This window comes from Zonotrichia leucophrys, chromosome 1 (assembly GCF_028769735.1).
Source record: "Zonotrichia leucophrys gambelii isolate GWCS_2022_RI chromosome 1, RI_Zleu_2.0, whole genome shotgun sequence".
In the NCBI taxonomy this organism is placed as follows: domain Eukaryota; kingdom Metazoa; phylum Chordata; class Aves; order Passeriformes; family Passerellidae; genus Zonotrichia; species Zonotrichia leucophrys.
The window spans coordinates 62,453,407-62,467,186 of NC_088169.1; the positions used below are offsets into that span (position 1 = coordinate 62,453,407).

A 13,780-nucleotide genomic window follows, 5' to 3' on the forward strand; every position below is an offset into this window, starting at 1 on the left:
GGCTTCAGTTCCCAATGAAGATGTACCTTGCTAATGAGCTAATACAGGCTTCCTCAAAGCCTGATAAAACTATGGGGAGCTTACAGTATAAAAGGAAGAGCTCCATGTGGTTGTGCCTTTATAGACTTCTTTATATATTTTCTAATGTTCTTATTTGCATTATGAAACTAGGGTTGAACTGACTAATATTTTTAGGCTTTTTCAGTGAATTGTTTGAATTCCTTGTCAAATTTCAGACATCTCATTTGAATACCTTGAATGGTATCTTAGTGCAAATGCAAATAGCTTCTTCAAAATGATTCCTGTCTTTTATTCAGTAAGTGCTGAATCCTGCAGGAAAAAAAGGAACTTAGTGGCCTGGAATTAAGGTTGTTTGGGTGACGTTTTCCCTTGCAATTTCTTGATTTCAGGACTTCATAGCAAATACAGATATTTCATATATATAGATAGATTTAATTATTTTTATTGTTCTGTGGTGGATAGTTATTCTATTGCAGGTTTGTGTTCTAGAAACATAAACTTAGAGTGAATTTGTCTACCATCTGAAATGTGTAAATCACTTCCTTTTAATAAGCTGCTTTCTTTAAAGTTCTTTGTCAAGATTTATGATGTAGTAGTGCATGTGCATATTTGTTTGAGGAATTAGTTTTACAATTTCAAGTCTTTAGTTGTTTAGCTCTCCCATAAATAGTGTGCAACTTTAATTAAATAATGCACTAATAACCGATATTTTAAAATCTGTTAATCACTACAAAGTAGTGAAATTGGAGCACTTCAGGAGTTGTAGTGAAAGAAATGTTACTATTTGACTTCTAATTTTTTGGGGTATTTTGACAAAACTGTTTTGGTCTCAGCACCGCAGTTTTTTATAGCATGCATACATAGTATATATATGTATAGTGGCACTTGTTTGTCTGGGTGTAAATTGTGAAGTCAGGAAGGTCATATGCAATGGCAGCCCTTCATTGTGGTGGAGGTTGTCAGAGCTGTAGGAATGAAAAGGTTTTGCTGCAGGGATGGAGGCCAGTAATTACTGTGTAATGGCAGTGTGGTTCCTGGCCATGCAGTGTGCCAGTTACCAAACAAGGCTTGCAGTCTCCTGTTAAATGCTTATTTACCAGTGTGAACTTTTTTGCTTTTAATTGTTCTCTCCCAGCTAAGGAAGTGCTTATTTTGTGTAGTTCCTGTCTGGCTTCCAGCATAGTAACACTTCTCATACAAAAGCCATGTCATTGTGCCAGAATTCTGCTGACTCTTTTAAAGATCAAGATTCCATCTAATATTTTTCTAAACTGGATTGCTTATTTTTTTGTGTTCTGTTACTTTATTTTGGAGTTTTAACAAACTTGTTCTTGGCAAGAAAAGATGAAGTGAAGCCAGATGTAGTTTGAAAATGTCTTGGTGTCACAAATAATGAATGAATGAATGAATGAATGGTGTATTTCATTTAACACAGGAAACTCACTCCATTGCATGGACTCCCCTGCCCCATTGTTTCGTGTTTTGTCACCTATTTCATAATGGGAGTTACAGGAAGTAGTGACCTCAGGTGAAACCTACCTGTACTGTCTTGGCAAACATGAAATGTTCTTCTGCTATCATAGATTGATTTATTTGTTAGATCTCCCTTATGTTGCATAGTCTAAGCAAATTGTTTAAAATTCTTTTAAACACTAGCAAATTCCACCTCTGTTCATTTCCATTTCTGTAGCAAAGGCCAGTCTGTACAGTAACTTATTATTAGTAATTACCATCAAGTGTTATTCTACAAATTAGTCATGTAAGGGGGCTGTGCAGGTTAGCAATTTGGGAAGTGTAGAGTTAAAGAATTGCAGGAAGAAACTAAAGGTTTGCCAACTAGTTGTTTCTGTACTTTAAAAGTATTGTCACAAGTGGTTTAAAAATGTAGTTTCTGCATTCATTTCCCTAAATAACCCAAGAATGCCTTAGCAAAAAAAGTTCAGAAAGTTTATGAATGGTGACAAAACCAAGGTATAGGCATACTGTTTTTTTCAGTATGCTCAAATGATTCTGCAGTTTCCCAAAGTCTGAACCCTTGTAATTTGTGCTAGAACTTGTATTTCAGGTTAACTCTGAATTTTATACAGACTTACTGTAAGATGCAGAAATTTGAGGCAAAAGTGCCTTCATATAAAGTAGTATCATAATAATTATGTGAACTTCAGAGGTTTCTCTACATGTTTGTGTGGGCTTATAAAGTACAGTATAAAACTGTTATGCAGGCTGTTTTCCTTTTAGGTTCTTTCAACGTGTGCTTTCCTGTGTGGAATTTTCAGAAAGCTGCTAAGCTTTCTTGACAGCTGCATCGTGTTCAGAGGCTTACATTCATTCTAGGATTGTACAAAAGCAATCTGTTGTCTTTAACTTTCATATGATCGGGGAGGTCTATTTTTTGGCAAAAGTGATACCACTAGTTAAAAGTATGATGGGCACTCTGTATGTCAGATTCCATTCCAATACTGTGTAGAATGGATGATCTTCAGGTTTCCTGTTAATTATACCTTCTGTCAGTAAATTACAGTGACAAACTTCTGCTTTTTCTATTAGGTTATATTACAACAATGTGTAAATAAAATGTGCAGTTTTTATTCCCTGCCCTATACTGTGAATAGGTTAGATTTTTTTAAAATTATTTTTGTTGTCGTCATTATCATTATTTAGGAAGCAGCAGTAGATAGAAGTGTAGAAGTGTTGAAATTATCTTACTGTGATGACTACACGGCAACAAATAATTGACTTCCTTTGTTGTGCATGTAGTGTGTCTTATAACCCATGGTCCTGTGGATGACAGGAAGGGATTTGTCTCTGATGATCTGTGTGGTTTTTTGTTTTTCTTTCATCAGTTTAACAGAGTTAAAACCTTGAGAACAAAAGATAGCAATAAATAAGGGGAAAAAAGCTTTTAACTGTGTTAGTAATGCCTGTTTTAGGAGTGGGGTCAATCTAGTTGCTATTTTGCTTTTTTGAGAAAATAGAATTTTTGAAGAGTGAGTCAAATATTGTGGCAACAGTCTTTTGTTTGATATGAAGATAAACGAGAACAGGCATGAAGAGGGAGCAGTTTTAGGAGCTCAAGAAAGAAGTAGTATTTTAGTGTTCATGGGTTTTGTTCTGTGTATCGCTGGAGCAGGATCAGGTGAAGGATGGGTTGTCACTCTTATCTAGTGCCAGGTTGTTGTCACCCTAGACAGGAGAGTTCACTTATCTAGATTTTGCTGCTCCTTTCACTTTAAAGGAGAAAGTGAGCAGGATTTTCCTGGCAATGTCACCCCAGAAAAGCATGATTTTTAAAGTGAGGTTTTCTTTGCACTTGAATTGTAAAATATGAATAGCTCCTGCATCATTTGAAAAGTTACAGCATGACAGTCTTCTGTTAATATCTGATAATAAACATAGCTAGAAAGGCAGCAGAATTCTTTTGAGATGCTGTGCTGATAAACAAGTGCTCTCAGGATAAATAGAAAACAGTAGAGAATTAAAGCACTAAACCAGAGGAACAATGAAGAGCTTTCTCCTGCTTTGAAACAGTAGTAAGATGTCCGGTTTTCGGCTGTTTGAAGGGCCTGGAGTGGCCTTGGGGCAGCCCGCGTATCAAAGAACGAGAAGAGGCTTCAGTTCTTCTTTCGGTCTTTATGTTTATTAATTGTTTATCTAAAAGATTTTCTTTCGGCCCGACAGAGGTCTGCTCAGCAGTCAGCCATGAGCACACTGTGCTGGCCTCCGGACAGTCACCTATCTTTATACCCATGGTTACGTGTACAATATTTATCATTTTTCCCCAATACCATTTATTCTTATTGCCCGGTGCACTTTTAGTAATGGCCAATCCAAAAGTGCCACCATCACCAAAGAAGATGGAGGAGAAGAAGAAGAAGAAGAAGGACAGGACACGCCCCAATTCCTCCATCTTACTTCTCTAAACCCCCCTGTACATAAATCCTAAACCCTGTGTCTCACCCTCTAATTAACTAATCCCTTCACTATTCACCCCGGTGAAGTCCTCCTATCCTCATACAGGTGTCGTCTCCCGTGTAGGGTCAAAGTCCAGCCACCAGACACTTCTGGCAACATTCCAGGACTTCCGAGCCCCCCAAGGGTGGTCTCGGTGGCTCGGCACCTCAGGACTGAGATGCTGAGATCCCACAGTAAGAGTCACTCAACAGGAAATGCTTTAGTTTGATGTCAGAAATGAAGGGAAGCAGAAGATGAGGTAATGCTGTGTGTAACCACCATCAAAGCCTGGTAGGAGAAAGCAGAGCAGTTAGAGTTGCTGTTGTAGAGTAACTTAGAAGTGAATATAATTTTGGTTGCAGTGCTCAATTCGATGGTGCTGCCATTAGGGTCGGCAGAGCTGCTCTCAGTTACTGTGCCTGCAGGCATCACAATTGGCTGGTAGGGGATGGAGTAATGAAACCAACTTCTTGTTCAAGCAATGAGGTGAAGCCACGTGGAGGCTGACATTGAATTGACTGAATTTCAGGCTCATATTGCAGGAACAAGAACAAAACTAATAACTCCTGGCTGGTGATAGGTTTGAATTCAAGCTGTGCTGCAGTACAACCAGCTTCAAAGGAAGTTAAAAAATTCTTCTGACTTAGTTTGTTCACTAAAAGCAAAAATATGATTTATGGCCGTAAGGACAGGGCCATGGAAATAATCCATACTTTGGCTGCTGTTTTCTTTTTATTTTAAGTAAGCTTTGAAATAAGCTTTGAAGGATCAGGCACTAGGCTTAAAATAGCAGCAGTTAAGTGAGGAGATCATTAAGTTGTATTTTTTCTTACCATCAGACATTTTGCTTTTTGCCTAAGTGCATTCCTGTTCCTTCCACTTCACAGGTGACCATTCTTCAGGGCAGGTTATCAGGCTGGTGACATGGCTAGGTAGCATTTGTCTAGTTTCTGAGGATAAGATTTATTCTGCCACACTACTTAAACAATGATTTGAACCCAGTTGGTTCAGTTGAATGCTGGTATGCATTATTGTTTTATGACTTGAGCTCACATCAGTACTATGATACTTCATTCTTCATACAGTGGCAGTTAAGTAACAAAGCTCAGTAATGTTTTTCCCTCCTTATTTTCCTTTGTATCTGTGTGCTTAGAATGGCGAATGAAGAATAAATAACTGATCAAAAGTCAAAAACTTTTGTTCTGTGGGTACAAGCAGGGTCTTGCGGGTTTGGAATCCATCACTGTTGTCTTGTATGTACTTATATAAAATCCATTCTTGAAGACCACCACTGATTCTTTGGGTAGCATTCATTTATAAATGGTTTAGACTCAGGAAATACAGGCCAGTTTGAAGAATTACCTGATATTTATTAATCTATTTAAATAAATTAAACATGTAATCCTGGTTGCTTGTTTTTCCTCAATGCTGTCATTATTTGCAGATGTCTAACTGTGTGTTGGCTAGATCTTTGGGTATATTATATGAGCTTTGGAATCTGTTTGCAACTATTTCCTCAGCATATTGAGTCCTGCAAATAATTACTTTTTATTAGACCAAATAATTCCTAATTGCATGTTTGCTCTTTTATATGCAGCCTGTTCCATTCCAAAATTGTAGAAGTTTGCACTAGCTTTACTTTGCATAATAAAGACACTGATCAAATTTGCTGTCTCCCTGTAAATTATATTTATTCACTTACTTTAATAAAGTGCAGCTTTTCAAAGTATAGCTTTCTAATGGTTCAAAATATATACCTTCTCTTTTTCCTTTTTTCAGATTTATCCAAGAATAGGTTAACTGAAGTTCCTACGGAGTTGTGCCATTTTGTGTCACTGGAAACACTAAATCTATACCACAATTGTATCAAAGTTATACCAGATGCCATAGTAAACTTACAAATGCTAACTTACTTAAATTTGAGGTAAGTTTATCTTTGCTACATTTTTTTGTTTATTTGCAAATATGTAAAGCTTTTTTTGTCTGCACTTTATAATGTTCTGGGACAACTGACTGCATTTTTTCATGTTACTGAAAAGGGTAACGCAAAAGCCCATTGGCTGCAGAGACAGCTCTGTATGAAGGCATCATAAATGCCAAAATGTAAAAATAAATGTTAAAAGAAAACCAAGAATGTTAATCCAGTTCTGTCCCTTAATCTTCCAACAAATCCAGAATGCTAATCACATCCACACAGTTGTTTTCTTTTAATTCGCTTCTGATGACAAATTTTGTAAAGCTTGACATACTTTTTGCGGCTCAAAAGATGGAGGGACAGAAAATTTATATTTTTCACCATGGGGAATAGAATGGAGGAGTGAGAGACTGTATCTATCACTAGCATAGTCACATTATGAAAGAAATATAGCTTCTGCCTTTTTGAGGAGAAAGTGGCAAAGAGTTGGACATCTTTGCCTCCTTTACAGGAAAATTCTGTGTGAATACTAATCAGTACAGAGAATTGGTGCTAGTTAAAGTGCATATGAATGCACATGTGCTCTTGATGGGAGGGCAAGTGAGCCCTTTTTCAGTTGGGGCAAGGTGTGGAATTTTCTTTGTAGTTTAATGTGTAAAAACTGTAATAGTGAAGCTCTATCAGTCTGAGAATGAGGTCTGAGTAAAGGTGAAGTGGCTCTCAGTCTTTTAAATTCAGGGAATGAAGTCCTGATCATCAGTTTTATCAACAATGAAGATCTTTCTCATGTCTTTTTTTCTCAAGTCTATATTATTACTATACTGCAGTTTTGGCCACTGTGGAACAGTAATTTTTCTTAAAAATTTAAGTAGAACCGTGTGTCCTGAGTATCTGCACACATACAAGAAATAGGACTTGAGATTTTGAATTAGTGTTTGCTAGATGTACATGAAGAACTTGAAGCTAGATTACGTCATTAAATATTGATAAAAGATCTTAGTAAATTTAGGAATTAGAATTAATTTGGTTAGAACTTAATGTCATGAAACACTGAATTGTTTCATGAACACTGTGTAGTGAATGAATTTGTCTGAATCATCACAAAACTATAGTAGATTTATATCACATATGACAGTAAATTGGACAAAATAAAAGTGATTTTTCATTTGATTAACAAAGGTGATTTCTCTCAGTTTAAAATCCCCCCTGTACTTGGATGTGCCCTTCCCCATGTTAGTTGAATGCATTGAAGAGTCTGAAGAAGGAAATACATCCTTGAGTTTCTAACCACGTTACTTCTTGGCAAGAAATAAATGATGGATTTAAAATGCGTATTTTTCTGCCTGTTACCAGCAGAGCCCATATGTTGAGTAGCATTAGAAAGTGATGCCAAGAGATCTATATATAGTTTTTGGGCCTTGGTGGATACTGTTCATGTTTTATTTAAAGAAATTCCTTTGAAACTAATGGTGATTTATTACTCACTTGCCCTGGTTATGTTTTGTTCCTTATCTCTTACTGGGTTGCTTCTGAGTTCTGTGGAGCTTCAAAATTGGTTTTACTTTTTTTTTAATCTGTGTCTGATGTGCAGCATAGGGGTTACTGTTTTAGACTCTAAGCTTCCTCTGTTTGAGTTCTTTAGAACTTAAAACAATACTTCCAGGTAATTTTTCAAAAAAGTTGTGTGTTGGTCTTCTGTAAGGACATTAGAATTAAGAAACCTGGCTCCACAATAAGTGCTCATATTTTTTTTCAGCTTCTGCTGGTTAACAGTCAGACTTCTCCTTTTTATTTTCTTTGGGTTTGTTACTTGAAATCAGTCTGTATCCTGGCATGCAGAACAGAGATAAGATGGTAGTTTGCTTTGTGCAACATTTTGAGACCATTTTGTAGAGCATGAATATGCATCTCTATATGCAGCTTTGTAGTATGCTGCCGGCCTAGCTCTTGAATAAATGCTTTGCAGCTTGTCGAATTTTGATTTTTGCTTGTCTTTGTTTCGTGTCAATATTGCAACTCTTACAGAAATTCCACAGGACAATTTTTACCATGTGTTCCAGAATGTAGTCGTATGTCTTTGCTTTCTGAAGCCTTAGGATGTAGGCAGGAGCTAAAAAAATGGTTTATACTGGGGTACCACTTCAAGTTACTGTTCGTTGTTTTACTACATGTTAACAATCATAAGAAAGAAAACGTTGTATTTTAAGGAAATTTTTAAATATTCCAGAAGAGAGTAACTATGTTATTCTGATAAACATAAAGTTTCTTCTGGGAATCAAGCCACAAATTACTATTTTTAATCTTGTGGACATCACAAAGGGTCATGATATTTGTCATCTTTAAGCTCTAGCCTATGAATCTTGGGAAGAAGTGAGCCATTGATAGTTCCAGAAATTTTTGCTGTATTTACCTGAGTTAATAGCACAGAACCGTAGACCAAGATGTACCAAGTCATCTTCAACTATAAATGTGCTTTAAATTAATGAAGAAAATAACCATTTTGTCTGTGATTTTTATATTTGTCTTTCCGCTGGAACAAAAGGCATCCATTTTAATGGCACATAAAACCACAGGAATGTTTAAATATTTGCAAAATACTGTCTCAGTTGACTTTCCTGTATTCATTAGGAAGGGAAACAGCTGTTCTTTGTGACAAACAGATTTGTTACAATGTTGTTAAACTGATACAATGCATTTTTTTCCACAGTGGTGAATTCTGCAGTATTGTCAGTCAATAATCAGGTGTTTCTAATATGCAAGTGTCTTCTTAATTATTGCCTATTGAAAATTTCAATTTTATCTGCATAAAGTATGACCCACAAAAATGAAGACATTTTGCAGCTCTCAGAGTTTGTGAGTATACAGTAGAACATCACCAATGGTTTTAATATTTTTTGTTTTGTTTTGTTGCAGTCGAAATCAGCTTTCTTCTTTGCCAGCTTGCCTGTGTGGTCTTCCTCTAAAAGTCTTAATTGCAAGTAACAATAAGCTAGGTTCCCTTCCAGAAGAGATAGGTCAGCTAAAACAGTTAATGGAATTGGTATGTTACTGATCTTTTTTTCACTTTTTATTTTGACTTCCTTTGAATTTAAATAGAAACAGTAAAATTCACTTTTCACATATATTTGAACAACTGCTTTATACTATAATGTAGTTTGCAGAACTTAAGTTTTTAACTTCTCAAGTGTGTTGGATAGCAACACAATAGGAGTTTCCTTTATGTTCTTCAGGACTCTTTTAAACAACATCACTGCCCTTGGTTCATTCAAAACTCAGTTTCAAAGTTCCTCCTCTTTACCAGCGTTGCTCACTGCCTGCCCTGGCTCCCTGTTTCACTGTATCAAGTCCTTAAGTTCTGGCATCAGGCTCTGCAAGGTTGTACCCCCCTGTAGCACCCTCCCCTCCTGCTTCCTTTCTGTGTTTTTACTATCTGCTTACCACACTGCATTCCACTCGAGCTACTGGTCTTATCAGTCTGTTTTCATTTTATTTCACTACATTTGTCATGCAACCTTCCTTTCCTGGAACGCCATCTAAACAGATCTACAAAATGATTGTACTCCTTGTTTTCAAAGCTGTCTACACAAGTATTGTTTCTACAAGAAGTAGATAATTTAGAATATATTGCCCTGTCAATGACAGTCTGAAAAAGCAAAATTTGTTTGGTACTATAGCATAAAATTAATGTAATTGCTCATGTTTGTGAAAAATATATTTGAGAATGCTTCCCTTTCTCTCCCTTTATCTTCCTCTGCTATATATTGATATATTGTAGGCTGGGACTCTGAATTCTTTGACATAAGTTTTCTGGTTATTTCTATTCATTTTGACTTTTGAGATACAAATTGACAAACTGTATTTTGACATTGCTAATTTATGCATAGTCAGACAATCAGATTTGATCTTCCTTCCAGCTGCTGGTGTCTCCATTGACAGCATTTACTTTGCATTGCTTTTCTGGGCCTGAAATTGCCTTATTATCATAGTCTTGTTTTTATAACAGTAATTCCTCCAATAAATTACATTACAGAAATTTATAACATTGAGGCCCCAACCCTGCTATTGATTCTTCATAGGTAGTATGAAGTAGCAACTGTGGGGCTTTTTCCTTTTGCTATTCTTGAGCAGAATCCTGTGGTATCAGGCTTTTGTTCTATATTAGAATTGATGTGGCTGTTGATGAGAATGGTTGGGGTAGTTACTTTTTCCTTTGTGAGTTATGAGTGAGTTCAAGACTACCAAGTTTGTTTTCTTTGGTGAGCATTATTAATTTATTTTATCAAATATTTTAAATTTTTGTGTGTGTGTGGTGGGTTTAGTGAGATTTACACAGATGGTTCTGATTTAATTATTCCTAAAAATATGTGAGGTAATAGCACTGTTTTTGGTGTGCTTAAAATAGACACAATAGAAGGTGATGGTTCCAGTTTTATAAATAATTTAAGGTAAATTTAGTAAAAAGTTTAGTAAAAACTAAAAGCTTGACATCAATGTTGATTATACCCAGAGCAGGTTTGGTTCAAGCATACCATGTGTTTAAATTCTGGAATTCAGGATTTTCATATTGCTTTCCAGTTATAATATAGTTTGTGTTACTGTTTGTCATGAAGAGCAGAACAAATCTTGCTCTAAAAGTATTTCATATGAAAGCTCTAGCTACATGTCACTTTGGTATCCTAGAAGATACATGAAAACTGAAAAAGGTCTGATGCTTGTTCTTTGTGATTTAGAATTTAGAAGGCATTGGTGGGGGCTGAATGAAAAAACAAGTTTTTGTTAAATTGAGCATGAATCTGTTCAGATGACCTGATTGGATGCCACCATGTGTGTTTGGTACATTTCTAGTGAAAAGAGTTGCACTATTTAACTGGAAATGACATAACTGTGATGTATTGGGAGAAGCAAATAGTGGTAGGATTGAGAGTGGGGAATCTGTGTTGGCATGTAAACTCTAAAGCAGTTTAGACAATAAGGTGATCATTGTTCTAAAACGAGTAAAAGAAACAAACAAAAAACATGAAGTCATATTGCAGTTGTTGCACAAAAAGTTCAGCTGTGAGAGCAATGCCAGCCTGAATAGCAGGGGATTCAAGCAGAAGCATCACTCAGCCCTCTGGCAGGGAGCGTTGTTGTTTTGATGTGTACACAGAGCTGGTGCTGGCCTGGGCCAGGGGATAAACCCTGAGATGCCACCTGGCTCCATGCAGTTCTTGTATCCATGGGACATTTCTGAGCTACCTCAGGTTCCCCAGCTGTTCCACAAGTGGCATGCAGTGAGATCTGTATCTACATAGCAAGGGATTCTTTTTCTCTACCTTTTTAATACAAAATTTACCTCTATTGTCTCTGTAGAATGATGCAAACGTAATTTGCTGCAAATTAGATCTTTCCGCTAAACTCTGCATTTTCCCTTCTATCCTCCAAAATGGGGTAGTTAATGGTTTTCCTTTTACAGGTATGTATTGTTATGAATTTCATACCTGTAGCATAGAATAGCTTTGATATTACATGCAGAAAACTTTCAGGTATTTTTATATTTAGAGTTCTGACAGCTAACTTATTTTAGTGCTTGTAGCATAAGTTTTTGTCCCTGCAGAATACATTGTAATTATTTGCCAAAAAATTTGGTGGCGAAGTTTACTTTTATTTGCTGCAAAAAAATCTTTGACTCAATCATGCTTCTACTGTCAGCCAGGAGAGTGCAAAATTAGTGTGAAGATAATCTGAAACTTACTTTCTGCCAAGGAAAAGTAATTATGCAGAGATGGCTCAGTAATTGTACTCAAAACTATCAAAACAAAAATTCCATTCTCCATCCTATCAGGCAGTATTGCACTTCTGCCTTCTTCAGATAACAGCCTTTTCTAGCTCTGGGATGCTCCTATCTTATGTTGGAAGCCTTCAAATTGCTCACCGAGGATTTGTCTTTTACCTCTCTCATCTAAACAGAGACTGCAGTCTGACCACGTGGGACTTGCTGCCTGCTGTTTTCTAAAAGGGTCCATGTGTTCACATACCGTCCAAATTCTTTTTACTCTTCAGTATGGCTGCTGTGTCACAAGCTCTGACTGAACCCAGGTGCTTTTTAGGAATAATGGCTCAGTCAGGAGTCCTGAGTTTAATGTTGTGTAAGGAGGAAGTTTGCCTCAATTGGAATGGTTTGGATAAACTTATGTGTGTGTATGAATAAATATGTTAATGTGAAATCAGAATACCATATTGTTTTTTCTGTTTATCTTGCTGAACATACATGCTGAATTGGATTGGTTTAAGGCCATTTAAACATTGCCATAAACAAAGGGAAACAGTTGATGATTTTGCTTTCATGCCACAGAAATTAGTGTTAAATTTCCTTTATTTAATAAATGTTAAATAAAACCCTTACATTTCTCTGATTTTGACAAATTGCCTTGTCATGGCTCTATCCGGTGAGAACAAAATAGAATTAATACCAGAAGTCTAACCTCAGCAAATACTAGTTCCCCATGGAATTTGAGTGTTTGCACTGCAGTTACCTGCAAATGTCCCTGAAGCCAAGTTCCAAACTGCTGGTTGCATAATTCCATAAAAAATTACTAGCTTGGAAACCATAGGTGTTTAATAGTATTGCTTCCATTACTGCCAAAGTAATGAGAAATTTTAACGCTGTCTCTGTCACAAACACACTCATGAAGTCTAATAATAGTCAAGAGCATAACTAAGTAATTGTTGCAAGTCTTTGTTTTCCATGGCTATTCAAACAAAGTATTAAAAAATGTAAGTTGGACTACAGTGTTTAGTAGGCTAAAGGACACTGCTGTCTCTAGAGATCTTGTGAGTGCTGACATGCTGTCACAACAGATCAGTCTTATCGAGGATGTTTTGAAAGGCTGTAAGTGGAAGTGGACTTTGTTTTTGAGGTTACACACTGCCAGCTTGCTTTTTCTTTTTTTGATGCTTCCTCTAGAATTCTGTCTCCTTCCCTGACTTGTTCTGGTATGTGTGCCTAAGTACACTTGGTCTAGAGTTTCTTTGCCACAAAGTGACTTTAAATTCTGTGCCCTAAAAATCAAGTATCTAATTATGAAGTAATTTAGAGACTTTAAATTAAAAATAGGACAGTAGAGCTTTAAAAATAAATTATCAGGGAACAGTGCAATTAACCAAACTTTGTGACAACTTTGAACAAAAATGCGCTCATTAGCTGGGATTTCTAATTTCCTTGTCTAAAAGCTACAGTAATTTCCTGACTGTGTTTTAAGAAGGGAAGGAAGTCTTGGCAGCAATAGGATTCTATTACAAGAAGAAACTTGTTGGATACAGGGAACAGCATTGCCAGATTATATTTCGGTTTTACTATAAGTTTTTTGTTAAGTAGATTTTAGGCTCAAATATAGGGAGTTAATATATTGTTTTTGACTGGCATTAAAGCAAGCATCTTCAAAGGCATGACTTGGAAATCTGGCTTCTCAAACTTTTGTAGAGGAAGAACTCCCAGATACTTTTAAATGCATTTGAAACATTGAGAGAGTAGGAGTATTCAGTTGGCTTTTCAGGAAAATGGGGCATTATTCCATTTAGCTTTCATACTGTGAGCTACTATTTCCTTCTTTTAGTACTGAAATGACAGCGTGATTGGGACATCTCTGAAATTTGCAGGTTGCCTGGGATGTGAGCAGAGGTTTCAATGTCCCTTTGGCAGCAAAAATGATAGCTAGTATTTAACAATTGTCTCTTCACAGACTGACTTAATCCAAGAAGTTGATCTTTCATGCACATTCACAGCAGTTTCTTGCTTGAAATAGTTAAGTAATGCCAAATAAGCTCTGTTCCTTTTCATTATATTCTACTGTGTGCCCTGATGATCAAATATACGCCTTTACTGAGGATCATTACAGAATATTATTGCTGTAT

General features: G+C 36.4%; 1 protein-coding gene across 7 annotated transcripts in view; it reads left to right on the forward strand.

Moving 5' to 3' along the window:
• The window catches only part of LRCH1 (leucine rich repeats and calponin homology domain containing 1), a 116,492-nt gene that overhangs the window by 48,368 nt on the left and 54,344 nt on the right, over positions 1-13,780 (forward strand). For 6 of the 7 annotated variants that reach the window (XR_010440494.1, XR_010440497.1, XR_010440496.1 and 3 more), the window contains exons 2-3: positions 5,752-5,896; positions 8,801-8,927. Coding sequence is in view for 2 of the 7 variants with exons in the window: in XM_064714707.1 (XP_064570777.1) it covers positions 5,752-5,896; positions 8,801-8,927 (272 nt within the window). In the remaining 5 variants the exon portion in view is untranslated. Of the gene's footprint in view, positions 1-5,751; positions 5,897-8,800; positions 8,928-13,605; positions 13,671-13,780 lie in introns of those variants that run through there. The other variant, XR_010440506.1, reaches the window with a different exon arrangement.